This window comes from Desmodus rotundus, chromosome 5, assembly GCF_022682495.2.
Source record: "Desmodus rotundus isolate HL8 chromosome 5, HLdesRot8A.1, whole genome shotgun sequence".
NCBI lineage: Eukaryota > Metazoa > Chordata > Mammalia > Chiroptera > Phyllostomidae > Desmodus > Desmodus rotundus.
The window spans coordinates 102,371,882-102,397,982 of record NC_071391.1 but is presented as its reverse complement, the minus strand read 5'-3'; the positions used below and the strand labels follow the sequence as shown (position 1 = coordinate 102,397,982).

At 42.4% G+C, this 26,101-nt stretch overlaps 1 protein-coding gene across 4 annotated transcripts in view; it reads left to right on the top strand.

The window, feature by feature from the left end:
- AFF3 (ALF transcription elongation factor 3) overlaps positions 1 to 26,101 on the top strand; it is a 571,288-nt gene that overhangs the window by 38,362 nt on the left and 506,825 nt on the right. For 3 of the 4 annotated variants that reach the window (XM_071221520.1, XM_071221519.1, XM_071221518.1), the window contains exon 2: positions 1,963 to 2,082. In XM_071221520.1, coding sequence (XP_071077621.1) covers positions 2,030 to 2,082 — 53 coding nt within the window. In that variant the 5' untranslated portion in view covers positions 1,963 to 2,029. Of the gene's footprint in view, positions 1 to 1,962; positions 2,083 to 26,101 lie in introns of those variants that run through there. The other variant, XM_053924521.1, reaches the window with a different exon arrangement.

The window sequence follows — 26,101 nt, the reverse complement described above, 5'->3', positions numbered from 1 at the left end:
CAGGAGGGGCTGTTCCCTCCTCTTCTCCCCCGCCCCCCCCACCCTTTGTTCCTGGGAATGCTGTCTGGATGGCTCAGGCATCTCACTTTTGCCAGAGCAAATATTTCCAGCCACGGCGTATGCTAAGGAGATATTAGGAAGGCAGACTTTTTTCTTCTCTTCAAATACACTGTGGACTGGGATTTGGGAAGACAGCCCTTCTCACCTGTACTTCCTCCTGTATTCAGGGTCTCTTTGTTCTCCTGTAGCCTCGGTACTACCTTCAACTAATGAGTGAGGCTTTTAGGAACCCGTGTTGTCAGCCTGTAAACTAACAGTTTTGTTTTTCTCAAACTATGTGGACACTCACTCTGCCTGAATTTGTTTTACATTTTGCACATTAATTATGGATGCTAAAAAAGGAAGGACTACCGCAGAGCTGGAGGAAGAAGGGGGATATTTTGTCATACAATTCCAAATGGGAAGTAATTATCACTGGTCTTTTCTTCCTTCGCTTGTTCACCAGACTTCATTTGTTAATCCTTATTCACAGGTCACCGAGGTGAGAGGGTGACTTTCAGGCTTGACCCTGGAGGGATCCTGTGCCTTCTACCCAAGGGTCTAGAGTTCCAGGGACCCCAGTCAGTGGTTCTTCTAGTTGAGAAAGAACAAAGGGGAGAGTGCCAGAAAGGCCTCTTCATGGCAGGGAGTGGGAGTTTGGGGCAAGTGGTGGGATCTAACTACATTGCTCTGTACCGTCCTCTGCAGGAAATCTCTGGAATCCTGAGTGAGGCTCCCAGAGCTGTGGCCAAGAGGACAAGGAGGGTGGGGGACTGAGTAGGGTTCCTGGTTTTGGAGAAACACATCTAGACGTGGGCTTCTCAGCATGTCTATAATAGTCAGGAAGGGGAAAATGTTCTTTAAAATAAAGGAAGCAATAATAGGGACTTGATTTTTGGGAGCCACAGTGGCACTCTATCACCCTTCCAGCTGACAGACGACACTCCCAAGATTGGAGATGGGGCAGGAAGTTTGCAGTCTACACCCAGAGGCCTGCCCCCTTCCCTGCAAGAAATAAAAAGAGGGGAACCTGGTTTCCAGGGACTAACCAGCTGGTGCATGGTGGGACCCCCACTGCAGGCCAAACTGCAGGTCCAGCCAGGAGAGCTACCCTCACGCTTCTCATTAATTTCCCTTAACTTACTGACTCCAGATATTTTAAACGGTTTGTTTACGGCGCCGCTGGAGGCGGCACAGTTAACTCTCACGGGCCTGGGGCGGTCCCGAATTTCCCGGCACCGACTCCAGGTCTGTAGCCTCCCCGCGGCGGGAGAGCCCGGCGGGGTCAAAGTGGATCCTGGGCCCAAAACAAGAGCCTGCAGACCAGGAGGACCGGGCGGGCCCGGGCGGGCGGCAGGAGGTGCGGCAGGCGGCCCGCTCAGCATCCCCCGCCCGGCGCCGCCGCCTGACCCTCCGCCACACTCGCAGGGCGGCCCCAGGCGTCCCAGAGCTGCCGAGGGTCGGGCGGGCGCCAGGGGTGCGGGGAGCAGAACGGCACGGCCTGCGGGTGCCGCGGGACCCCAAGGGGCGGCGCGGGGAGCGTAGGGGCGCGCGGGCGGGCGCGGCGCGGGGCTCCGGGTGCGCGCGCCTCGGCCTCGCCCGCGCACACGCGCCTCCCTGAGGAGAAAGAGGCGGCGGGCGGCGCGGAGCGCGGCGGCGGGGGCAGCGGGCCGGGCCGCGGCGGGGCGGGGAGGAGGAGGGGCAGGCGCGGCGGCGGCGCGGCGAGCTAGCGGCTCTCCCGAGTGTGCCTGCGCGGGAGCCGGCGAGCGGGTGAGTGTGGCCGCTGCTGCCCCGCCGGCGCGCGTCGGGGTGGGGGCGAGGGGAGCCTGACCAAGGTGGGGGGTGAAGAGGGGGACGGGCGGCGGCGGCGGCGGCCGCCCCGGCGCGGCTGGGATGCACCTTGAGCGCCGTTTTTCGTTGCAGCGCGCGGGCGGCCCGAGCCTCGGCGGCGGCGGCGGCGGCAGCGGCACTGACACCGACACCTCCCACCATGGACAGCTTCGACTTAGCTCTGCTCCAGGAATGGGACCTGGAGTCGCTGTGGTGAGTCCCCGCGCGGGCCGCCAGGGCGGGCGGGAGCGACGAGGGTTCGGCCAGAGCCTCACCTGGGCTGGGGGCTGCGCCGTGGGGGCGGGGTGGGTCCGGGCGCCCGCCGCGCCCGCTTCTTCCTGCCTCACCGGGTGGAAGCACGGCCGCCTGCTCGTCTTCTTGCCCCCTTTCCAGTCTTCTCTCCCCGGTGCCGCCCGCCCCAGCCCAGAAGCCGATGATCTGGGGAGCCAGGGGCAGAGCGCAGCCATGGAAAGAGAAAAAGAACCGATTTCTAGAACGTGTCAATAGTGTCCGGACCCACCCTTCCATACCCTAGCCCCTCTCTCCTGCCTTCCCTCCCCTGAACCCCTTCTCTCTTCTCCGAGAGCATCGGGTTCACGCCAGCGACCCCCTGGAGTTGGGGCTGCAGCGAAGTGCCCTTAGAGGATGCTCCAGCCACTGCCTGTCGGCGCTGGGTTTGGCCGCTGCGTGCTTTCTGCCCCTCCCACCCACTCCCACCCGAGATGGAAGTGAGCACCAGGGCAGGGGGCGAGTGTTCCACCGTGTGGGAATTCGAGAGGCCTTGGCCCAGGGACACTCATTTCCTCGAGGTTCACGATTCCTTTGGGTCCTTTCTGCACACCTCTGCACAGTCGTCCTCCTCCTCTTACCCACTCCACCCCCAGCGCCGCGCGCAGCCCTTTCTGCCCGGTTCGCGACTCAAAGCCCGGGGTGCCGGTGGCCTGGAAGCCCTCCGGGTTCTGCGCCCAGGTTCTCACATTGAGGAGCTCCTAGAAGCAGTTTAATTCCGGTTGCGGGTGTTTTAAAAATCTCATTGGCTGCTTCTACATCCTTCTTACCAACCCGCCCCCTCCCCGACCCCCGCCAACGCCTAAATGTTTCCAACTAGTCCCGTTCAGGTGGTAAAATTACTGCCTGCATATTATTCCTGGAGGAACTTGTGTTCTGTTTAATATTTACGGGAATGAACATCTGCTGAAACAAGCATATTAACTACACCGTGTTCTGCCTCTGGTAATTGCTTATTGTAGAGCTGAGCTTTTTTTTGGGGGGGGGGGGGCGGTTAGTTCCGTAAGGAGTTCACATGTCTTCAACTTCGAGTGGTGTGCACATGAATATTCAAAGTGCAGTTTTAAAGCTAAACTGCTTTATGATTTATAAATCATAGATTGTTGAGATGATATGTGGATGTATGTATATTTTCAGTGAGTTAGGTTTGTAGTGACTTTCATCTTTCTGAAGCCAGGTGTCACAAATTTGACACAGAGCTAGCGCATTGTGGAGCAGTTTCTTATAAAATACATGAGGATGGGCCCTAATGTAATAAAACTTTTATATGTTACACTGTGGAAAATTGGGAACTTCAAAGAGCCAGTATAGAAAGAATATGGAACATGTTATTACTCTATAAAAGTTGCTAATTACTGTGTTGTTGCTCCCAGGGATATTTCAGCCTTTCATTTACAGATACCTATTATTTTACAGGTTTACATTTAGGAATGTTGGTTTCTAGCACAAATTCAGTAGGTTTCTAGGTAGAAACTGTGCCTTAAAAATGACATTTGCTTTTAAAGGCAGTTTTTCAGTCAGAGGGAGGAACTAACTGTTTTGGCATATTTTCATGCTGCTTGTCTGCCTGCTGACTCAAATTGAAGCCCCCTAATGATTTCTATGAGTAATATTTTGAAAGTATCAGCCGTAACCTGTGGGCTTTTCCAGCACAGGGCCTTGAGCCCATTTCCCTTTGCATCCGTAGTTCCTAGGTGAATTAACTGGAGCACAGTCATACAGTAAGTGTCTGTCGAGTTGACTTGAAATTTACATTAGCCACAATATACTTACTATTTTAAAAGTGAAAAAATAATCATTTTTGAAGAGTTGCTGTACATGAAATCAGATTTTAATTAGTGTATCAACTTACTTTTGGCTTGTGAAGGCATGCCGGCTGTCTTCTTACAGTACAGGACAGTTTGGCTTGGCTGCGGGAGTGTTTCTGGGTTACAGATGTAGAATTACATTTTACAAAAGCTTGCATGTTTCTGACAAAGATAAACCAAACTGCTTGAGTTTGTATTTTAATATAGATGTTTTCTCAGTCATAGATGAATTTTTGATGGTATTTTCTAACTCAATTTTGTGGTTTACTTTTAAGCTTATAAGTTTTTAAGTTTATGGTTTGCTTTTAAGCTTATAGGTGATCCAGAGTAACTACCATTTGTATACTTTTTGTGGGTTGGGTATCTTCATATCATTGTTTTCTTTTTTGAATATCATGACAATCCTAGTTGTGGCAAGTGGTAGTAGTCCCATTTTATAAACAAGGAACTAGTGGCTTTGAACTGTAAAGTGACTTTACTGACACTATAAAACAAATGGACAGTTAGTGAACACTTACCATTTATCAGATCCTTTTCTAAATCTATTATGTGTTAACTCTTCTAAATACATCATATGTTTGCCTGGCCAATGTGGCTCAATTAGGTGGAGTGTCGTCCCATAAGTGAAAGATTGCAGGTTCGATTTCTGGTTAGGGCACATACCTAGGTTGCGAGTTCGATCCCCCATCCCTGGTTGGGGGCTCATACAGGAGGTAACCAATTGATGCTTCTCTCTCCCATCAATGTTTCTCTCCCTCCCTTCCTGTCATTCTTCCTCTCTCTCTAAAAGCAATGAAAACATGTCCTTGGGTGAGGATAAAAAGAATACATCTCATGTTTTAAGCTTATTTAATCTTCACAGCAACCTTGGAAGCAACTACTGTAATTATTCCCATTTTACAGATTGGGAGATCGAGGGTGAGAAAGCTCAGATAATTTGCCCAGGGTCACGCGTCTAGAACTGGAGGACCTGTATTCAAACTAGGCATTAATTGCAGAGCTCAGTTTTCTGGCTTCAAATCCACTGTATTTTCACAGTCCTGCAAATGTCTCTCAGTTTATGATGGCGGCCCTAAAATTAATCACAGAACAACATTTTGATGGACTGGAAATTAAGGTTTTGTTAAAATATGAAAGAAAAAGTCAGAGCCCTGAATGATATTTATCTAAAACTAAAAATTCGAAAACAAAATACCACGATTTAGGAAATTATGCCTACTCTATATGAATTAACATATATATTTAAAATATATTGGAATTTAATATAAATATATTTATATAAATACATGTATATTTAAAGTAAACATGTAATATTAAAATAAAGACCACCAAAAACTTCTTTCTTTCATTTATCTTTGAAAAACATTTTTCTTTGTAGAGGGTGTGGAGAGGTACAGGTTAAGGAAAAGAGAATGGTATTTCAATCCCCCGACAATTTTTTCTAATTGGTGGGCATTGTTTTCCAGTAAAACATATGGCAGTTTGTTAGTTATGACTGTAGGTTTGAACCTGAGCTAGCTTAATCTAGTGGTCTCAGAAAGTGTCCCCAGATGACATGAAGAGGTAACAGGAAGAGAAAGACTTGGCACTCTTGAATATAATCAATATAGACAATTAGTTGATAATTCAAGAGCCATCACTTGTGCCTCCTTACACACCCTCCCTCCCCAACTCAGAAGCACCTGTACTTATTTTTCAAGGGAGGTTTTCTGACCTCCAGATAGCAGCTTCAGCTTTTCTTTTCAGAAAACCCTTTAAGTTGAGAAGAAATTTCCACCTCTAATTCCATTTCCCATTACTGATTTGAAGCAAGAGTGGACAATTTGGAATACGGGAAGACACTCATTCTGCACTTGCTCCACAGCTCTTCACCTGTAGAGTTGAATACCTGAAGATTTGGGGATTCAGGCAGCTTACAGGAGCAGATGTCCAGAGGAAGAGTGCCTCTGCATAGGCTCCCGCTCCATTCCTCCTGCTCTTCCTGCTTTCCACCAGCTTCTGATCAGCTGCTGGGCATATAAGCCATTCCTTAGGGCCTTTAAAATAATGACCATTCCTTTTAAAAGGCTAACCACTGCTTTTACTCACTTAACAAATATTTATTGATCATCTCCGAAGTACAAGACGTTGTGCTGGTTGCTGTAGGAATACAAAGATGAATAAACCATGGGTTGGAATGTTATTTTCTAGTAGGGGAATGAGAAGGGTGAAAAAGGAGGTTTTCAACATTTTTGATCCAGAAGAGAGAAAGACCACGCTTAGGACTGGGGTGGATGGTGGAGGAGGGAAAGAGGAAAAATTGAGTTGTGTGTGTGTGGTTTTTTTGAAGGCTTGGAAGGAAAAGGTGGCCTTTGAACTAAGCCTTGGAAGATGAATGGAATTTTTACATGTGGTGGGGGTGGGGTATTGGCAGGACATAGAGGCATCTTGGGCAAAGAAAGAATTTGAACAAAGGCTTTCATGGTGTTTCTGAAAACCCTTTCATGAATCGTGGAATTACCTATACCAAGTGTTTTAAAGATGCAGAACTTAGCAATCATGACTTGTTTTTAGTGAATGAGAAAAGTTTTCCAAAGTGAACTTAGTCAAAATGGGATTTAATCTTCCTTAAGTATAAACACATTTTAGTTATTGAGGAGAAAGTCAATCGCAATACAATAGTAAATATTTAGATTCCTCTTTGCTACCCCTCTCCCCAACAGCTTTATGTAGGCCAGAATCCTTTTACTTTTGTCCAAATGAGCATTATACTTTATATTCTTTCAAATTTGAACCTTTGAAGTTGTAATTAATGGATATTTCATACGCATTAATTTCTTCAATAAACATTCTTAGAGTATTAGGAATAGCATGGGTCCTGTAGAGCAATGGCTTTCAAATGTTTTAGACCATGACTCACAGTAACAAGTACATTTAACATTGCAACGCACTATATCTGAGAACACACATATAACTGAGACAAAAATGTCATGAAGTTACACTTATTTGTACTATGTATGATGCACTTTGACAATTTCTTTTTTTTCCTTAAAAATTTTTTTCCCCATCCATGGGTTTCAAAAAACAAAACAAAATAAACTGTCCCTCACCGCCCCCCCCCCCCCCCCCCCCCCGGATTCAAAGGAGAGTGTGCTGGGAGTGTGCAGGAGGGTAACCAAAAGCTGACACTGCCTGTTTCAGGAGGACAAGAGCATGTCCCCTTGAGAGAGTGAGACCTTCATGGTTAAGTGGCATTTGATACGGATCCTGGAGAAATATAGGTTTAGGAGAAAATAAAAGGGAGGAAAGTCCACCAGGAGGGAAGACTGTGAATAGAAATAAGGGGGAATGAAGTGTGGAGCTTTTTTGGTGAAGATGAAGTTACTACCTGAAGCAGGGTGAGGATGGACTGTGCTCTGTTGGGGGTGGCGGACAAAGCAGAGCTGCTCCCTGTAGTGCCTACTGACACACGTAGTTCTCTCAGATCCGCTGCCAGTGGACATATCCAGGCCATGGCTTCTTCCAGGCCTCCTTAGTCAGGCTTCCTGGGCCCTTCCTAGTGTCAGAAAACTGCCCCAGACCCCTGATCTTGACCCTCAGGTGCCTTGACTCTTTCCTCCAGCCCCAGCAAAGCAAACATTTTTTAAGGCCTGCCGAATTCCTTTTGTCAGTCCTTAGAGGTCAAAGCAGGTCACCAGAACACAAAGAAATTGAGGTATACAGCGATGGGACCACCTCCCTCACTTAGGTGGGTTGAGCCTGGGCCTTAGTTCTGCAGTGATTGATCTAGAGCAGCAGTTTTTAAGCATTTTCATCTCATGGCATACAGCTAATTACTAAAATTCTGTGGCACACCAAAAAACATATTTTTGCCAATCTGACAAAAAGATAGGTATAATTTTGATTCATTCACACTGGCCGGTTATTGTTTTATGGCTATTGTCATTTTTTTATTTGACAATCTAAGAAAAAAGAGGTCAGTGCCCCTGACTAAATAGTCAGGTGTTGCATGTTTTAAAAATTCTTGCAGCACAGTGGTTGAAAATTGCTGGGTTAGAGCAGTGTAGTTGGTGGCACTCAATCTCATTGGCTAGAAGTGGCCATGTGATTGGCTGTGGCACTCTCATTGGTTTAGAGCCCCAGAGCGCCCCAGAGGTAGGAAAGGGTCTCAGTAGGTATGGGGTGAATACAGGGATTGGGCAAAAGTACAATAGGTTTACAGTTGTTCATATGGAAAAATATGTAATATGAGAGTAAACTATGGTTTGCATATCCACAACTGTAAACCTACTTTTGCTCATCCCTATATATTCCCAAGAAGAGTGGCTTCCAGGGCCTTTGGGCTGCTGCTTGAAGGGCCTGATGGCCAGCGTAAAGGAGGCAGGGAGGTGTGGATGGGAAGAAGTGAAGTGCTGGGGTGAAGGAACTGATTACTTCATCCACCCAGTGCCATAGGTGGTGTGTTTTGGAGCAAGCCAGGTGGGGATACTGGTTAATTCAGGGCACAGAGGACTGGAGTTCAACTGGCGGCCACCGGGATAACAGGAAGGATGCAACGCTGGATGTGTAGATGGGTTTTTAACCAAATACCTTTTTTTTTTTTTCCTCAAATGCCTTTTGATGACGCTAAGGATAAGTATTGTGTCAGGGAAAATGGCTCCGTCCTGTACTCCAGATTCTTCCTTGTGAAAATGTAAGAGGGTTATAAAATGCTAAGAATCTATTTTGGGAGGATGGCCCTCTGAACCAGAGTGGGTCTACTCAATGACACTTTAGGTTCAGCAACTTGAACTGAGACCCTTTCGCATAATATCGATTAAAGTAACAGTCACATTAGGGGAAAAAATTAATCTCTTAAAATAGAATGCAAGATTTTTGTGTGTGTGTTTGTGTGTGCGTGTTAATGGTATTTGTAACCTGGAATAAGTTGCCCGTTTAAATTTTCTTTATTTTGGGAATAAAACGTTGGTGGCAAAATCAAGGCCATAAAAGATGATTTTAATATCATTTAATGGTAACATAATGTTTCCTTGTTTTATTTCAAAGTGAAATCCATAAAACTTACATTCAGTGTTGCCTGTTCCCTTTTGTCTGGGAATTTAATTGAAGTTTCTGAATTCAGCTGTCTCCAGCCTTGCTTTCTCTTTGGCCCTAGGCAGCGCACAATTTTTCTCATTTCCTATTCTCAGTCTTGGTTTAATCACTTATAAAATGACAGCACTTGTACTGGCCTACCTCATAAGGTTGTGATGCTAATAAAAGTGTCAATTGCTTTGTGAATGCCAAATGTAGTTCTTTTGTACCCTTTGCTTCCTTAAAAATGCCTTTTCATCATAAACAAGGAAGGATACAGAAAGGCCACATTGGGCTAGGTCATCCTTCTGGTGCAGAGTTCTGTCCCTGGTAATGGGACCCTGGGACATTTTTAAAGTAGAGATTGGTAGTTTTCTTAGTTGTACATCATGCTGTAGCAGACAAATATGCCCTTGCTTATGGTTGTACTACTAACATATGTAGATACATTAACCATTACATAATCTTTGATGTTTCACTGAGAATGTATTGAATTACTACCCATTACATCAAATGACTTCATTTGGCACTGTGGGTCTCATTAAATTATGTCAGGCTAATCATAATTTAGTTTCAATAGAAACAAAATACATAGTTACACCAGGGTAGGAGGATACCATACCATCCAAATAGTTTGATTCTCTAGAAACTAACACCTGAGGACATGAGAGAGGCCCCCAGAGTGTCTGAAGGAGTGGGAAGGAGGACCGGAGCTGTTCTGGGTTGCTCAAGGGCCGGAGGAAGAGAAGTAGACGCGACAGTATCTAACAGTAATGTGACACCCTCTGTTTTGGAGGAACAATTACTTGTGTCTCCGAGGCTGTAGACCCCCTGCCAGGTACTTTCTGGAAAGAGACTCCTAGGTAGGTGGACCAGCAGCAATCAGGTATCTCAGAGCCCTTCTACTTGCAGAGGTCTGCGATCATTCCAGGCATAGCGTTGTGCAATCAAGAGTGCGGAAGTCGTTGGTTGTATGTATTGTCCTTGTGTCTTTGCCCCTTTGTAATTTTTCCACTCACATGTGGACAAAGGCAGAAGGTACTTAAACTCCTTCACGTAATTTCTTCCCAGGAGGTTCATTGTTGACTGAGGTGAGCAAGAATGTCTATAATTTGGAGACCACACTAACATAGAAACTCAGTTTAGAGCTATGTGTTTAAGTTGATGCTGAACATTTTTTTCCTTTTATATGGACAGGAAATTGGTTTTCACAAACCCTCTCTTGTCATACCTGTACTGTTTACATGAATTATGAAGTGACAGAAGAGTTTCTGTCAGTGCTCACTGAAACGTTAGTTAGTAACCTGGCAGTTTAGATAGAAAAAGGCTTTGCAGGGGGGTCCAGCCTTTTGGCGTCCCTGGGCCACACTGGAAGGAGAGTTGTCTTGAGCCACACATTAAATACATTGCAGCACATAATCACAAAACAATCTCCTAATGTTTTAAGTAAATTTACGATGTTCTGTTGCGGTTTTACGCATTCACAGCCATCCTGAGATGCATGTAGCCCGTGGGCTGCAGGTTGGACACCCCTGTGTCTAGTGGATCATCACCAGTTCTGGGAAATAACCTGGCTTTGCCTTTACACTTAAAAATATATTTGTTTTTCTATCAAATATATTGTGAGGAAGAAGAGACCCAAGGCTTAGAGGACTGTTTTGAGGATGTAGGTCAGTGTATTCTCTTTATTACCCATCACCCAGGTCAGCGCTTCCAAGACGGTGTGCCTCCAGATGAGTTAGGGATCTCGATAAAATACTGATTTTGACTTACTAGATCCAGGGTGGGGGGCTCTGATTCTGCATTTCTAATCAGCTCCCGGGCACTACTGCTGGTCCACACACTTAACTTTGAGTGGCAAGAACTAAAGGGATAAAAAGGCCTTTAAACAGAAGCTCTTTCAAAATACTTCATTTTTCTTCTTTATGTTGGGGAGGCTTTGTATAGTAGCATTACAGTTCCATAATGCCGGGAGGTTACAGTTAGAGGTGGCATTTATTTTATTTTTGTGTGTCTTTCTGATATTTCTGATGATTGAGGGGGTGGTTAATTGTATCCTACTGGGGATATAGTGGGGAGTAAACATGAAAACCTAAATAAACAAAGTTGGTAATACATAGGCTAATTACTTTTTACAGCTTTACAGTTCTTGTTAATCCTTCAAAGGCTGTGTCCTTCTGAGTCATGAGAGAATGCTGAGTAACTAGATAGTCTTACAGACACTTCTGGGTTTGTCAGAGGTCTCACAGCAGCTCCTGCAGGTGCCCAGGACTCAGACCCAATGTCCGCCTTTTCTCCCAGCTACTCTACTCTCTCTTTGTGAGGGAACTGGGGGTGGTGGAGGTGGCATTGGTGTGTGTGGGGGGTGGGGGGGGTGCGGCTATTTGCAGAATTACTGCACTACCCTGTGGCCATAGATGCAAATTGCAACTTTCCTGGAGTCCTAGGAGCAATCACAGTTCAGCTCCAAGTAGAGCCAATGGCAAGTGTCAGACACCCCAGATGGGGACCTTCTATCCCAGGACAGCCAGCCACCCTCTCCCTCAGCCCTCACCACAGTGCCATGAGTCCATCAGGTGGTCAGACTGAGCTGCAGTTTCTGTGTTTAATTTCCAGTCTTATTTCATTAGAAAAAAGTATGTGCAGACAGGACTGATTATGTGAGTAAACAGAGCACAATTGGCTTTGAATGTGCTGTGAGATTGGCGGGAAGTTTATTTACTTTATCTTCTTAATGAGGGTTTGGGTGTGTGCATCACCCCAAACATACTTCTATCGCATCACACACATACTTCTATTCTGAGATGGCAGAGAAAACGGTTGCTAGTAAGAGAAAGCCAGATTTGGTTTAAACAATTGTGGCTATTTCAGATTTGAAAAGTTAGCTGACTTTTCGGGAACAGTAGTGTCCAATTTAAATCTTACAGCCTTGAGACACATGTGAACCCGCAGAGGAAGAACTTGCAATAGTTTTTAGCCCATTGTTTGGGGCAGTGCTTTTCATTTGTGCTTCTAGTTGTCACATACTGCCATATACATCATAATGCATTATGCTGTCTAATTGTATTTAGCCATTTCTTGTGATATGCAATGCTATAATTTTTCCTTCCAGACTGTTGCCCTCAGCACGGAGACAGTTTAGGCCCATAGTGAGGGAGATAAATGCTTGGTTGTTGCTTTGGTTCGTATTAGTGCCATCCAGTTTCTTCACACATGCATTTTCTTCACACTGGAGAAAACACTTTATTGGCTGTCAGTATGTGGTATGAAGAATGGCGTAGTCAGGTGATTTAGACAACTCTCGGGGAGAAAAAGTACTCTCAGAGTCAGTGGTTTGCTCAGGTAGGTCTTAAGGAAAAACTTCCCTTTTGTTCTTTATGAAAAAAACACTACTGATGACAGTCAGTTAAATTTTGCACTTTGGTTACATTATTCAGACTTTGGGCCTGGCCTGAGAAGACAGGCAGTAGGCCCTGTTTGCTCCCTTTCATGCCAACCATATTGCATGGCAGGGAGCCTGTCGGTGTCCTTTCTCAGAAATGCTGAGGTGGAAGGTGCCGTTGGAGGTTGAGAACTTTACCTCAGACTAAGGGCAGGTACCTTTGCTGACCTAGGACTGCAGTTTACTGACACAGAAGTTTAGGACCCAGAATGTTTGGTCCCTCTACTTTCTGAAGTCTTCTGCTCAGCCCCTCTCCTAGTCTATAGCCATGGTGGATTCACCTCTTGGACAGTGTAGCTTTAGAGACCCTCTGAGCCAAATATATGAGCTGTCCGTTACAGACTTCAGCGTTAGCAGTCATGGGAAGACCATACTACTACAAACAACATTATATGCAATAGACTTCTCTTTTCAGTGTAAAATCAGTTTATTTACTATTTTATGGTGGTACACCTCTATGCCACTGTACTACTAGTTGTACCTCTAGCTGTGTAACTGCCTGGGAGGAAGACTTTAGCCTGCCTCGTGGTCAGGGCTCAGGCTGGGTGATGCAGACAAAGGCCATGCTGTGTCTGAGCGGCACTGATCATCTCCCATTGTGGGATAATCGGAGCTCAGGACAGATGTTGTGTGCAGAGCCTGCTGAGTCCTTCTCAGAAGCAAGGCCGTGCACAGGAGAGGGCCGCTCAGCCGGTGCCACATGGATTCTCCTATTTGTGTTTCTTTCATTGAAGATAGGTCCTTCCCTAGAATGTGGCATGGCCTCTTCTGAGAACTACACCTTTCAAGTGACTGTCCTTTAGAGTGTTTGTCTTTTAATAAGTAGAGTTTAATCTTTTACTATGCACGGAGTACCTGAGAAAAGTCTTCCGTGGGCAAGCTGGTGAACTTTACCTACTACCTAGCCATCCTTCTTTCCCCTTTCCCACTCTTCTACTTGAATTATAACTCCAAGGCTGAATTAACAAGTTCTGAGTATGAAAATTAAATATTTATAGTCTAAAAAGAAAGTATAGTATTTTAGTTTCTAATGTTTAGGTAGATAATTAGTTACATAAATTAATTTCTATTCTTTTCCTTACTTTTACCCTCAGCAGGATAAACATAATGTTTTAAAGTCCTAAAATATTATGTATACTAATGTAAAACAGTATCAATACTTTAACCTGCACTTTGTAACTTTCTTCATCTAGATTTATAAGTTTCTGGACTGAGATAAACAATCATTAATCAAGCCAGACATGAAGTGAATAGATCACCTTTTTCATTCTTGATGTATTTATACTTTAGCCTGGAATAGATTATTTTAAATAATCTCTGTAGGGTTTTTATATGCTCTGATAGGGAATTCTAATGACTACACAGAAGGGTAGGTATCCTACTGATTGTGGAGTTTTAGGGAAGAGTTCCTGGAGAAAGTTACTTCTATTTGAGTTTTAAAGGATGACTTGGAGTCAGTCAGGCTAGGAGCAGGAGGGGTGTGGTAGGTGCAAAAATGTCAGCAAAGGCAAATGGGTGGGAAAAAATGCATGTTGTGAACAGTAACAGTGACATGGGTAAATTGCAGGTCTGGAGCATTAAAGGTGGAGAGTGACAGAAGATGAGTCGGGGAAGTGGAGGCCCAGGGGCTAGGCCTTGGAGGGCTCTGCATGGCATTCCAAGGAGCTTGACCATTTTACAGGAGGTGCTGGCCTGCTGTTGAGGGCTGTGAGCAAGTGAACACAGTGGTCACATTTGCATTATGTTATTTCTAGAAGGTGTTTTCCATGGATGAATCTGGTGGCTGGGAGATCAGGAGGTCAGGCAGGGTGTGATGACGCTTAGCCCAAGCCAGTGAGGATGGAGAGAAGGAGAGGAATTAGATAGAGAGATGTGTAGGGAATGACGTTGGCAGAATTTACCGATCCACTGGATGGGGAGAATGAGGGAGATGAGGGGCCAAAGATGCTTTTAGAATACTCAGCTTGTGTGATGAAGTAGGGAATAGAGGAGGAAGAGCAAGCTGAGTGGGGAAAGATAAAGTGTTTGGATTTGAATATGTTGCCTTTGAAGTGCCTGTGGGACATCCAGGTGAAATTGCCTGCGGAAAGTTTGCTGTGTGATAATTATGTTTAGAAAGAAGGATAGGACAGAAATAAAGATCTGGGAGCGATCAACGTACAGGTGCTGGTGACACCTGTGAAATTAGACAATATTTTCCAGGAAGAGTGAGGAGAGAATGAGAAGTAGGCTGAGGACACTGGAAGGGCAGTGGGAGGGAAAGCAGTTTAGGAAGGAGTTTGAAAAGAAATGGTCAGGGAGGGCGGAGACCAGGAGAGAGTGTAGTTCATGGTCAGCTGCTTTAGAGCAGGCACTGAACTTGGGAAGGTTTAGGTGGTCTATGGAGTGGGCAGTGGGGGTGAAAGAATGAATGGGAGGTGGGGAAGTGGAGACTGAATGCTCTCACTCTTGAGGGGAAAAGTGGGCAACTGTTGGAGGAAGGTCTCAGAGAAGGAAGAAGGTAGGCCAGACCCGTAATAAGCGGAAGAGCATGATGGATAATTTAGGCTGTAGAGACTTTTAAAACACATCTGTGAGAAATGGAAGTTTCAGAGAATGGAACTACAGAAAGAGGGTAGCCTCAAATATTAGCCTCTGAAATGTCAATGGTAAGTGTTTCATAGATATTTTTGAATCAGTGACTAATGAATGAAAAGTCTGCATAAGCCACTTTAGCATAAATTTATGTCATACCATCCATTATTTATTTATTTACTTATTTATTTATTTAATTTAATTTATTTTAAAGATTTTATTATTTATTTTTAGAGACGGGGAAGGGAGGGAGAAAGAGAGGGAGAGAAACAGCAGTGTGTGGTTGCCTCTCACGTGGCCCATACCGGGGATCTGAAACCCATGCATGTGCCTTGATTGGGAATTGAACTGGCGGCCCTTTGGTTTGAAGCCCACGTTCAATCCACTGAGCCACACCAGCCAGGGCCCCATCTATAATTTAATTACAGTGTTTATAGAAGTAGTTTTGAGTCAGAAGTAATTAGATGAGGCTACAGAGCCAGGAAAAATTAGTGGACTTTTCTAATTGTGGACTATTAAATGGATTTTTAGAAATCGTTTTCAGACACACAAGACTGAGAGGTACCCCAGGGTGTTCTGACATTGAATGGCATAACTCTAAGGGCTTCTTAATTGCTCCTTATATGTAAGGAAGTGTAGTGAGCCCTTTACCTGTACCTCCTCTCATTTACTCAGCATAATCTCTCATGTAGTTTCTGTTAGTCCACATTGAATAGAGAAGGAAACAAAGGTGTGAAGTATTGTAACTTGCCCAAGGATCCATCGCTAGTATGTGCCTAGCTGGGGCTTTACCCAGGCAGTCTGGCTTCAGAGTCCTTACATGTGGCCACTGTCCCATGAGCAGTATTTCTCCATGCCATGACAGGATTGTGGGGCATGAGTTCTGAGGTCTCTTCCAACCTCAAAATATTTATGATTATATGTATATATACATACACACATATATTTACACACATGCATACACATATGGTCTTCAGCAGGGACAGTGAGGTATATATGGGAAAAAATCTTGAGGTTTACTTGGGCTTTTAAACTCAGAATGAATAATATGCACTGTCTAAACTATTCTGTATTTTGGGCAAGGATTATCTGTAATTCATTGTCATTTAGGTGCTGATTTTTTTTCAGTATTTAAAATGTATAAAATGTACATATATACACTGTCTACATATCTTCCCTTAATTATTTGTATACTCATAAAGCCACTAATTTGACAAGTATTACATGTGAAGAAAATGGTAACAACTATTTACTATAGCTGGTCAAATCTACTGTAACACCTAAATGTAACTTTATTAAAAACAATAATAATGGTGCAGCAGTAAAATTAGTAAAACTGCCTATGAAAGTAATATGAAATAATTGTGTTAAGGTGATTCTTTTTCATGTAGATTATCTCGAGTTTCTTTTTTTTAGTTTCTACGTAAAGACAAACTCTTTTCTGGCTATATGACTGATTTTATAAAAAATCAGTTGCTTCGATGACAAGGGAAGAATACATAGGCTTAATTTATGTCACAAGATATGTGGGTGAAGTAAAACTAATAAATTCTTGGCTTAAGGAATTGCGACATATTGAAACACATGACAAGAATAACTTTAAATGTGGTCTTTAAAAATTCTTGAGAATAAGACAGGTTCTAAGGTAGGTTAAATAAAACCCCACTTGGCTGAATTCCAGAAAGACATCATTTAATAATGGGAAAGGAAAGGGGTTAGGGGCCAGCATGCAGTGGGTTCAGATTCTGACTGTGAGTTACCAGGTGTGTTACCTTAGACAGGTAACTTAACCTTTCTGAGCCTCAGTTTCCTTAAGTATAAAATGGAGGTCGTAATACCTCTGCCACTGGTTTGTTATGAAGATTAAAAGAACTCCACATAAATAGCCTGACCCATAGTAGAGCCTCAAAAAATGGTAACTTTATTATAATTCTCCTTTTCCTTCTGTCATTACTTTTTTTCTTTTTTGATTAGCAATTATATTCAGTGGTTATATCCATTGGTACAAATGTGTTGCTTGAAACATTCAGAGTTATATGTGAGTTGTTATTTCGGTTTGTATCTTTTTTTTAAAAACTGGCATTTTTTTTTTTTGAGGCCTAGTCTTGTGTTTATTTAATGACTGTGGCAGATGGGTATGGAGGAGAGTCTAATACTTTCTTCCGTAGCGCACAGGGACTCGTTCTTACGGCTTCACAACCCTCCTCAGTGCTGATGTAATGAGCCCTAGGCATTGTAGGTGCTAAGAAATGTTTTAAAACATTTTTGTATGTATTTTAATTAAAACAACTTGAAAATTGGTGAAACAGGTACATTGTTACATTGTTTAGTTTAGGTGAACATAGGAGCAATGACACTTGATAGCCCAGATGACAAAATTTCTAGTAGTTCTTTTCTGTCAGTAACAAACTGATGTCTTTCTACTATTTCAGATGAACGGCTATCCCTTGCCCTCCTATATCTACTTTGATTTGATATGCTGGCTCCTCAGTCTCTGGACTTAGAATGACCCCGTATTCTCCAGTTGGATGACAGCCCACTCTGGTCTTGGGACAGTGAACCCAAGTCATGGATTCATTGTTTCTGTAGACTTCAGATTTGGGTGCTTTCTGTTCTCTTGATTCCCTTCTGTCATCATTGCCTTAATCGCTGCTGCAGAACCTAGGATAGCTTTACATCAAATCGCTTGATTATGGCAAACCTGGAGTTGAGTCATTGTATAATTCTTTCATACTGAATTGTGAAATCAACATCCTCAAACAGTTATTTATGACATCTACCAGGGAAATTAAAGTGACAAAGGGGGCTAAATGTTAGGATTACAGTTTGTATGAGTTGGCTTTTGTCTGGTGATGCTGTGGTAATAAACAGCCCTCAGATCTCAGAGGCTTAGTTTCAAAGTGTAGCTCTTGTCCATGTTCCATGGTAGTTGAAGGTCAGCTGTGCTCTAGTATCTTTTTCCTCTAGGACCCAGGCTGACAGAGAGTGTACCTTCTCACTTGGGGAAGGGAAAAGAGGAGCTTGTGCTGGATGGGGCAGATGTCATATGGCTCCCATTTCACTGGCCTAATAAATCATAAGGCCAAGCATGATACTGGTAGGATGGGGAAATATCCTCCTTTCACAAAGCAGTACTGCAAGTCACCTGGTGGCCAGCAGGATGCTGTCCTCCTAGAAGGAGGGCAGTGAGAAGTGGAAAACAATGGTACAGTGTTCTGTGCAGTTAATCAGTATTTTTAAATGAAAGACAGATAGCAAGATTTACAAAAGAGCCTATAGAACTGCCTGGTAGCATGCTGTTTCATATTATAGATGATTTCTGGCATTGGCCAGTGGTTTTCTTTTTACTGAATTTCTCTTTTGAATTTACATTGTAAAAAGAGGAACTGACGGAAAAGTTGGTGAAATGTTTTCATCCAGAGAGCCGAAGTTTTCACAATATAGGCTTACAGCATTAGGGAAATTGTTTTTAAAAAGTATGTCTATTTAATATTTTATCTCTAAAAAATTTGCCTTTACCATGTAGAAAATAATACTGTAATTCAATTATTATGCCCTGATTCTTAAATTAATAACTTGACTTTGCTTGCCTCTGACTAATTAGAATCAAATTGTGAATGAAGAGCAAAATCTATACATATATTAGAAGGGAATTGGGTGATATATTATCAGTTTTAGAGAAAAACTAGGTTTTATTAATGTTCTTTTTAACCAAACATTTACTTATAACTTGAGCCCACTTTCAATTTCTGAAAGAATTTATAGAACAGAAGAAGATGTGGGAACCTATAGATACTTCAGAAATGATAAATGACCATTGATGTGAATGAATGAAGATGTTAGTTTATTGAGGTCCTGAGGTAGAGGGTACAAGCTAGAACTTAGCAAGATCTCTTAGTTTAGGCTTACCCTTGGCCCAGTCTAGGCCTTAGGGATTTTAGAATAAGTAGGGTCTGTATTCAAGTCTCCAGAAAAGTAATAAATATAATCCTTCTCTGAAGCATAGAACAATATTCCTTTCTTTGTATATTTGGTTTTTATTTCCTATAAAGAATCACATTCAGTATTGTTGGAAGCAGGTACCACTTTTTTGTTAATTCTCATGAAATTGAAAAAGGAAACAGTCTACACCAATACTGTGAAGTGCGTAATGTTAAAAATCTCTGGGAGATTGGACCAAAGTAAAAATATGAAACAAATAAGTGAAACTTTAGTCATTGCTTTCTAGTTTGTATGAGCATCATGATGCAATATTTTGAACTGATTGCAACTGCTATAAAGTACTCTGAAGAAAACCCAATAGAGGAGAATTAAAACTTGAAGAGATTAATGTTCTTTAGTGGGTCTAACAGAAGATCTTTTGTTGCTTCAAAATCTTTTCTAATTCTCATCACTTAACCTTCTTGACTATATTAACAAAAGTAGCTTTCCCTCCACATTTTCTAGAATTGTGTATACCAGGAAACATTTCTCAACCAAATATCACAGACAGTTTTAAAAAAGCTAAAGTAAATTCTGAATTTTATATTCTCTATAGTCAGGTTGAGATTAATGACATTAAAAAAGCAATACAATATTTCTAGTTGCTAGTAATTAGTGATAGAAGCATGAATCATTGATAGTTTTACATTGTATTTTGTATGTTGGTCTCATATCCTGCAGCCTTGCTGAATGTGTTTGTTAGTCCTAACAGTTGTGATTGTGTGTGTGTATTCCTTGGGATTTTATATTTACACGATCAAGTCATCTAGGAATAGAGATAGTTTTGCTTCTTCCTTTCCACTCTGGATACCTTTTCTTTTTCTTGCCTGATTGGCTTATTAGAGCTCCCAGAACAGTGTTGAATAGCAGTGGTAACAGTGGATGGCCATCCTTTGCTTGTTCCTGATCTTAGGAGGAAAGCTTTTAGTCATTTGCTATTAAGTGTGATGTTATCTGTGGATTTTCATAGGTTTTAGCAGGTTGATGAAATTCCTTTCTATTGCTAGTTTGTTAAATGCTTTTATCATGAAAGAGTATTTGATTTTGTCAAAGGCTTTTTCTGCATCTATTAAGATAGTCATGTGGATTTTATCCTTAATTCTATGAGTGTGGTTTATTACATTGATGTTTGTATGTTGAACCATCCTTGCATTCCTTGGATATCTATCTCACTTAGTCACGGTGTATAAAAGTCCTTTTGTACACTGCTGGATTCATTTTGCTAGTACTTTGTTGAATGACTTCTTTTGAAAACAGATTTTTTATAAATGTTTTTCTTTGCTATTAGAAGCTCATGAACACTGGAGAGAAAAATGAAGGAACATACCTTTCTCAGCACTTCCCAATGGAAATATAGAAGCTTAATTTCTGCACATATTCTGAATGGCTGACCTTTAAGTGATAATCAAATTTCACAATTCCCACATAATTTAATTTATTATATGACATGTTCGATTTAAGGTCTTGACCGGTGCAAGTCACTCAATTTTCTTGAGATTAGTTTCCCAATCAGTAAACAGGATTATAAGAAGCAAATAAAATATGCTATGTGAATGTGTTCAGAAGATATTATATGATGGTAAGATATAATTGTTTATATAAGTATGTAAACAATTATTTAACACAAGGGCCACAGATTCAAATACCTTCCTTCTGGGCCAAGAAGACCGAGTCAATGTCTGAAGCAGTAACATAATTGGATGTGGTGGGGCTTGTGGCCAGTTAGAAGATCTGTGACCTCGCTTCACTACATTCAAATTCAAAGTGAAAACAAACAAACAAACACAATAAAATGAACAAAATAAACCCCAGCCCCACACTGTCCTGGACAGACACCACATACCTGCCTCTTCTGTGAGACCTCTGATTCTAAAATGCCAGCTAGAAAAGTCCTCTTTTAATAGAATGAGCTTGGTAATAGATGCATTTAATATATTTCCTGGACTTGAACTTTTACCTGGATTACCCCATTGTCCTTACAATACAAGGAACCACCGTCTTGTTTTTCTCACCATTACTTTCTATTAGGTATGTGAATTCTTACGGCAGTACAGCAGTATGCTTCATAATTTTCACAAACCAGCTGTATTATTGATAACCACTTTCTGTGGTTTCTTTAACAGGTAAACAAAGTCGGTATTTGTATTTTCTTGGTAGCCTAGTATTTGAAAGAGTGATTTCTACAGTTTTCTAACTACAGTAAGTCAGGTGCTGATATCTTGAAACCTGTATAGGAGGTTCTTTTAGAGCAAGAGGTGGTAACTCAGCATTTGCACTAGGTTTGCTAAGTAGCCCAGCCACAGCAGTGGCTATGGCCCACCTTATGAGTTCTCTCTGTTCAGCAGGATGTAGTCATAGAAACTCGTGATCATAAGTATCAAGTTACTACTCTGCAGAAAGGAGAGTGCTGGCTTGGAACGCAGGAAAAGTACTATGGCCCCTGCTCCAGAGAAGCATGAAGTCTGCAGAGAAACCAGTATCCATAAAATAGCTCTGGAAGCTGGAGTCACAGATTCTTAGCTGTGTTTGGAGGGAAGCTTGGAGATCATTTGTCCAGCCCAGGTCCCTCACTTTACAGCATAGAAAGCCAATACCCACAATTAAACGTTAGTCTGGGGTTCTCAAATCTAGCCGCTTTCTAGAATCACCTCAGAATCCTGAGTCTCTGGCACTAGGGGACCAGAAATTTATATTGAGATACAAAAGACTCACAGTTCTGGGTGATTCTGACATAGCCAGTTTGCTTAATGGATTTGGGAATGGTAATAGGCTGTGAGTGGTTTTGGAGTTTAAGGTGTGGGGAGCTGAGTGATGGAAGGCTTGCATGTTGCAATCAAGAAGAGTGGGATTGAGGTGAACTGGGAACTTTGCGGATAGAAGAGTAATTGGTGAGGGCATGGAGTTGGAAATTGGTGTGGCTAAGGTGGTGGGTAAGATGCTTTACATCAAATGACTCTCGGATAATTGCAAGGGCTGTAGGGGAGTTCATACCCTTGCAATGATAGAGAGCTAACACATGCCTAAGACATCCTAACCGTCACTTTGACTGTGTGTGTGTGTGAAGATTCTAAGAAAGTGTTTGATTGCATTACAAGTAATTCTGTAATCCCAAATCTATTGTATTTATCCAGTGTATTTTTTCTAGTTAATCATTAGTGTGAGGGTTAGAATCTTCATTGCTTTCCCCAAATTATTTTGAGACAGACACTGATCATTTCGTATACTCAGTTACTGTATTTCCTGGTACTAAAGTAGTTGATATGCAGTATGCTAATAACCATGCTAAAGAAGTGCACTGTGATGACCATTGGAGACCCACATTTATAAATGATTCTTTGTTGAAGATAATTTTATTCTCTCAAGAAAGTTATCTGTATGATATTTTAAATATTATGATATATTAAATTGTACAGTATCTTCAGAGTAAATAAATATATTTAATCAGTGTATATATGGCACCAAACAGTATTTCTTTTTTGTAAAAAAATTGTTCACTTTTTGTATATTTTTATCATTATGCTCATTTCACTGTCAAAATGTCAACCCTCTTTTTTGTGTGTGTGCTATAACAGTTCTCCCTGGCGTGTGACTTGGTTGAAGGCAGGAGTCACACAGTAGGGATTAAGAGCATGGGCTCTGGACCAGATGTTCCCAGTTCTAATCCCACTCTGTTGCTTGCTCGTTACAGATAATTATTTTGTCCCCTGTGAACACTGGAAAAGTGTAATACCTATCACAAAGGATTTGTGTCAGATTAAATGAGTTCATGTGTATAAAGTGCTTTAAAGTTACCTGGTCAATGCCTCTCATTGTGTGCATTAAGGAATTGTATTCTAAGTACTTGCTCAAGATAGAAGTTAAAACTTGGACCAGAACTCAGACCCCTGGTTCCCAGGCTGGGAGAGAAGGGAAGAAAGCCACTTCTCTTTGAAGCACTTCCTCCAGAGTTATGTCACTTGGTTTGGCTCTCTGTCACTCTCTGTGTCCCTTTCTTCCTCCCTCCTCTTTGTCTTTCTGTACCTTCATGCATCTCTGCCGTCAGTCCCATTCTTTTCTTCCTTAGCCTTGTAAAGCTGGGATTCTTAACCTGGAGGTCAGGGAACCCCCTCACATCATATGTGCATTTGCCCTCCGCTCCCCTCCCCTACTCACTCCTTTTTTGGTCTTTTCTAAGAAGAGAACTTACAGCTTTTGTCAGACTCCCAAAGGCACCTGTGACCCCACTTCTGTAAGGGACGCAGTGGCTCTGGCTGCACTGTTTCCATCATGAGCAGAAGGTGAGGTAGCACTTGGAGAAGTGTAAGAACGCTAATTCTTTGTTAGTGTTTCTGGCCACAGAGGAGAGCGGATACTAACAGGGATGCTTGGCAAAGCCATTCTGCCAGGCAAAATGATTTTATCATGCAGACCCTGCTGAATCTCTTCCTGACTGTGTTGAACAAGCAGGAAGCTTGGAGTCACACAGCCCGAGCATGAAGGCAGTGCAGGCCACGGTTTGGAAGGCAAGCCAGTAAGAACTCAGAGCCTATAGGACACCCCCTTTGGCATGGTGGGAGTGAGGTGGCTTAGATATGCCTCAATTATAAATGAGCTGATTGACAGACTTTATCATAATTGCTAAAAGAAAAATGCTATTCTATGTTTAAAATAAAATTAAGGAGACTAGTGTTGTATATAAGGACTTACTAAGGAATTCAATATATTATTATAAGAGCTGTTTTATAAGAATACATATCACACTATATGTCAAGGACTTTTCAAGTATTAACTGTAGCTTGAGTTATCCTGAAGGTCATGACTCCATGATAAAATCATGACCAGATGGCTTCATATGCACCCTTTATAGCTATAATGTAGCCCTTGATGTTTTTCCTTTACTATGTAATATCCAAATTGATCACACAACAGCTTTAATACAACTGATACGCTTTTTGTGGTGGTAGTGAGATCAAGGGCTTTTTAATATGGTCTGGCTGGAGGACAGAAGTGATCTCTTCTTCCCCTGTTGGGGGCATTTAAGTAAGCCTGGCCAGCCAGGAGGGCTTTATCAGAATAACATTCTTTTGCTAAGTATGTGTGATAAAGCCACAGGGAGACTTTGGAATTTGGACCTGGTCTACATTTAGCATCCAAAAGCCAGTGTAGAGCTGCTGGTTAGAACTTTCCAGTCACAGTTCTTGCTAAAGTTATATAATTTAAGCAGATAGTACATTAGATGGTGTCTAAGTTTGTTAGTGCGTTCATTTATTTATTCATTAGTTCATATTTTAACATGCTCCAATTTTTCTGGACATTATATCTACTTATGGGACATTTTTAGAAGGATCTGAATTATTTATTTACTTATTTATAATCCTCACTTGAGGATATGTTTATCGATTTTAGAGAGAGAGAGAGACAGACAGACAGACATGGATGTGAAAGAGAAATACTCATCAGTAACTTCCTTGGGTGCTCTGAGTGGGGATCAAACCTGCAATCTAGGTATGTGCCCTGACCAGGAATTGAACCCACCACCTTTTGGTATATGAGACAATGCTCCGATCAACTGGGCCACCTGACTAGGGTGGATCTGAATAATTTTTGATGAGAAAACTTACAATGAAAAATTAACATTAAGAAAACATATAAGCTTACATACTTTGGCAAAACCCTCCTTAAAAGCTTTTCAAGGAACTAGGTATTAAAAATTACTAAATCAAAGAAAGAAATGTCAAGAATTTTTTTAAAGGAATTAAAAAAAAAAACATGTACACTAGAGCTGTCAGGTTATATCTCACTTTTCCCCATTAGTAGACAGAATCCCTATACAGAGGCTGCCTGTTGGCTATTATGGGAGAGCTATTGATCAATGAGGCGAAATGTAGACTTAACCTCTGGCCATGCCTCTCATTAGAATCTAAATTTTTATTTCCATATCTATAAAGTAGGAATGAGGATACTAGCCTATGTAGCTCCATGGGGTGGTATGAGAATTAAACGAACGAATTCTCACAGTTAACCCAGGAAGTGCCTTACACTCAGCACTCAAAAAATCATCCCTATCCCTCCCCCCAAAATTATGTACACTAGAAGGAGCTAGGGGGTGAATTAAGGTCAGTTGTGGAGATCTTGTTATCCTGATCGAAATTGCCCCTCCTCTTCTTTCATCTGTGAGTCTAGAATGTGGGTGGGGTATGGGCCAAACAGGTCCTAAGCCAGGTGAGAGAAGAATGCTGCTGTGGCTTCTGGCTGCTGTTCAGGTTGCATTGCTGGTTTCTGAGCCCCACTTTTTCCTGGCCTCTGTGTGGCTCCCAGGTCTCCACTGCTATGCGACCTTTTAGCCTCCTCCTGATTACTAGTTCTAGGTGCTGCCCAGTCTGCTCTGAGCCCAGAGAAAGTCCCACTTCTAGTTCCCAGCCTTGCCTTCACCTTCATCCTAGGTTTCTACCCTCTTTAGAGCCATTGTCTTTTGGAGAAGTACAGAATTCACACTCCAGGTCCTTCGGCAGTACCCTGGGGCAGGGAGCAGGGTACATATTTTCCGAGAGGCTGAGCTGGGTGACTCAGGCTGACAGGATGCTCTAAATGGCAGGCACTCTATTGTCTCACTTAACAGATGGGGCAGTAGGACAATGAGGGGTTAAGCACATACCCAAATGTGGCCAATGAATGCTGGAGTCAAGGTTACATCCTTGTTCTGATAGGCAGAGGGCTCTTCTTCCCTTTGTCTTCAAGAGAGGATGGTGCCCTCCTGGTCTGAGGTAGAAATTTGTCATAGAAGCCTAAAAAAATGCAATGATCTTACTCTTTTTCTATAAATTGGTCATTTAGCTCAAACAATACAAATTATTTCTTTCAAGGAGAACATCTGAGGCAAACTGGTTAGTTCTTGGTGCACGGTGCACGACTCTGCTTTTTGTCCTGGAGTCTTAACCTCTTTTGTTTTTCTCCTGATACAGATCTTGTCCTTTCTTTCTTTATGCAGCTAAGATGGTAGGCTTTACTTTGCCTCTTGTCTTCAGGTTTTAGGAAAGTGATTTATAGAAGGGGTAACAAATCTGCATCGGGTTTTGTTTTTTAGCTTCAGCTAAGGCCCCAGGTATAA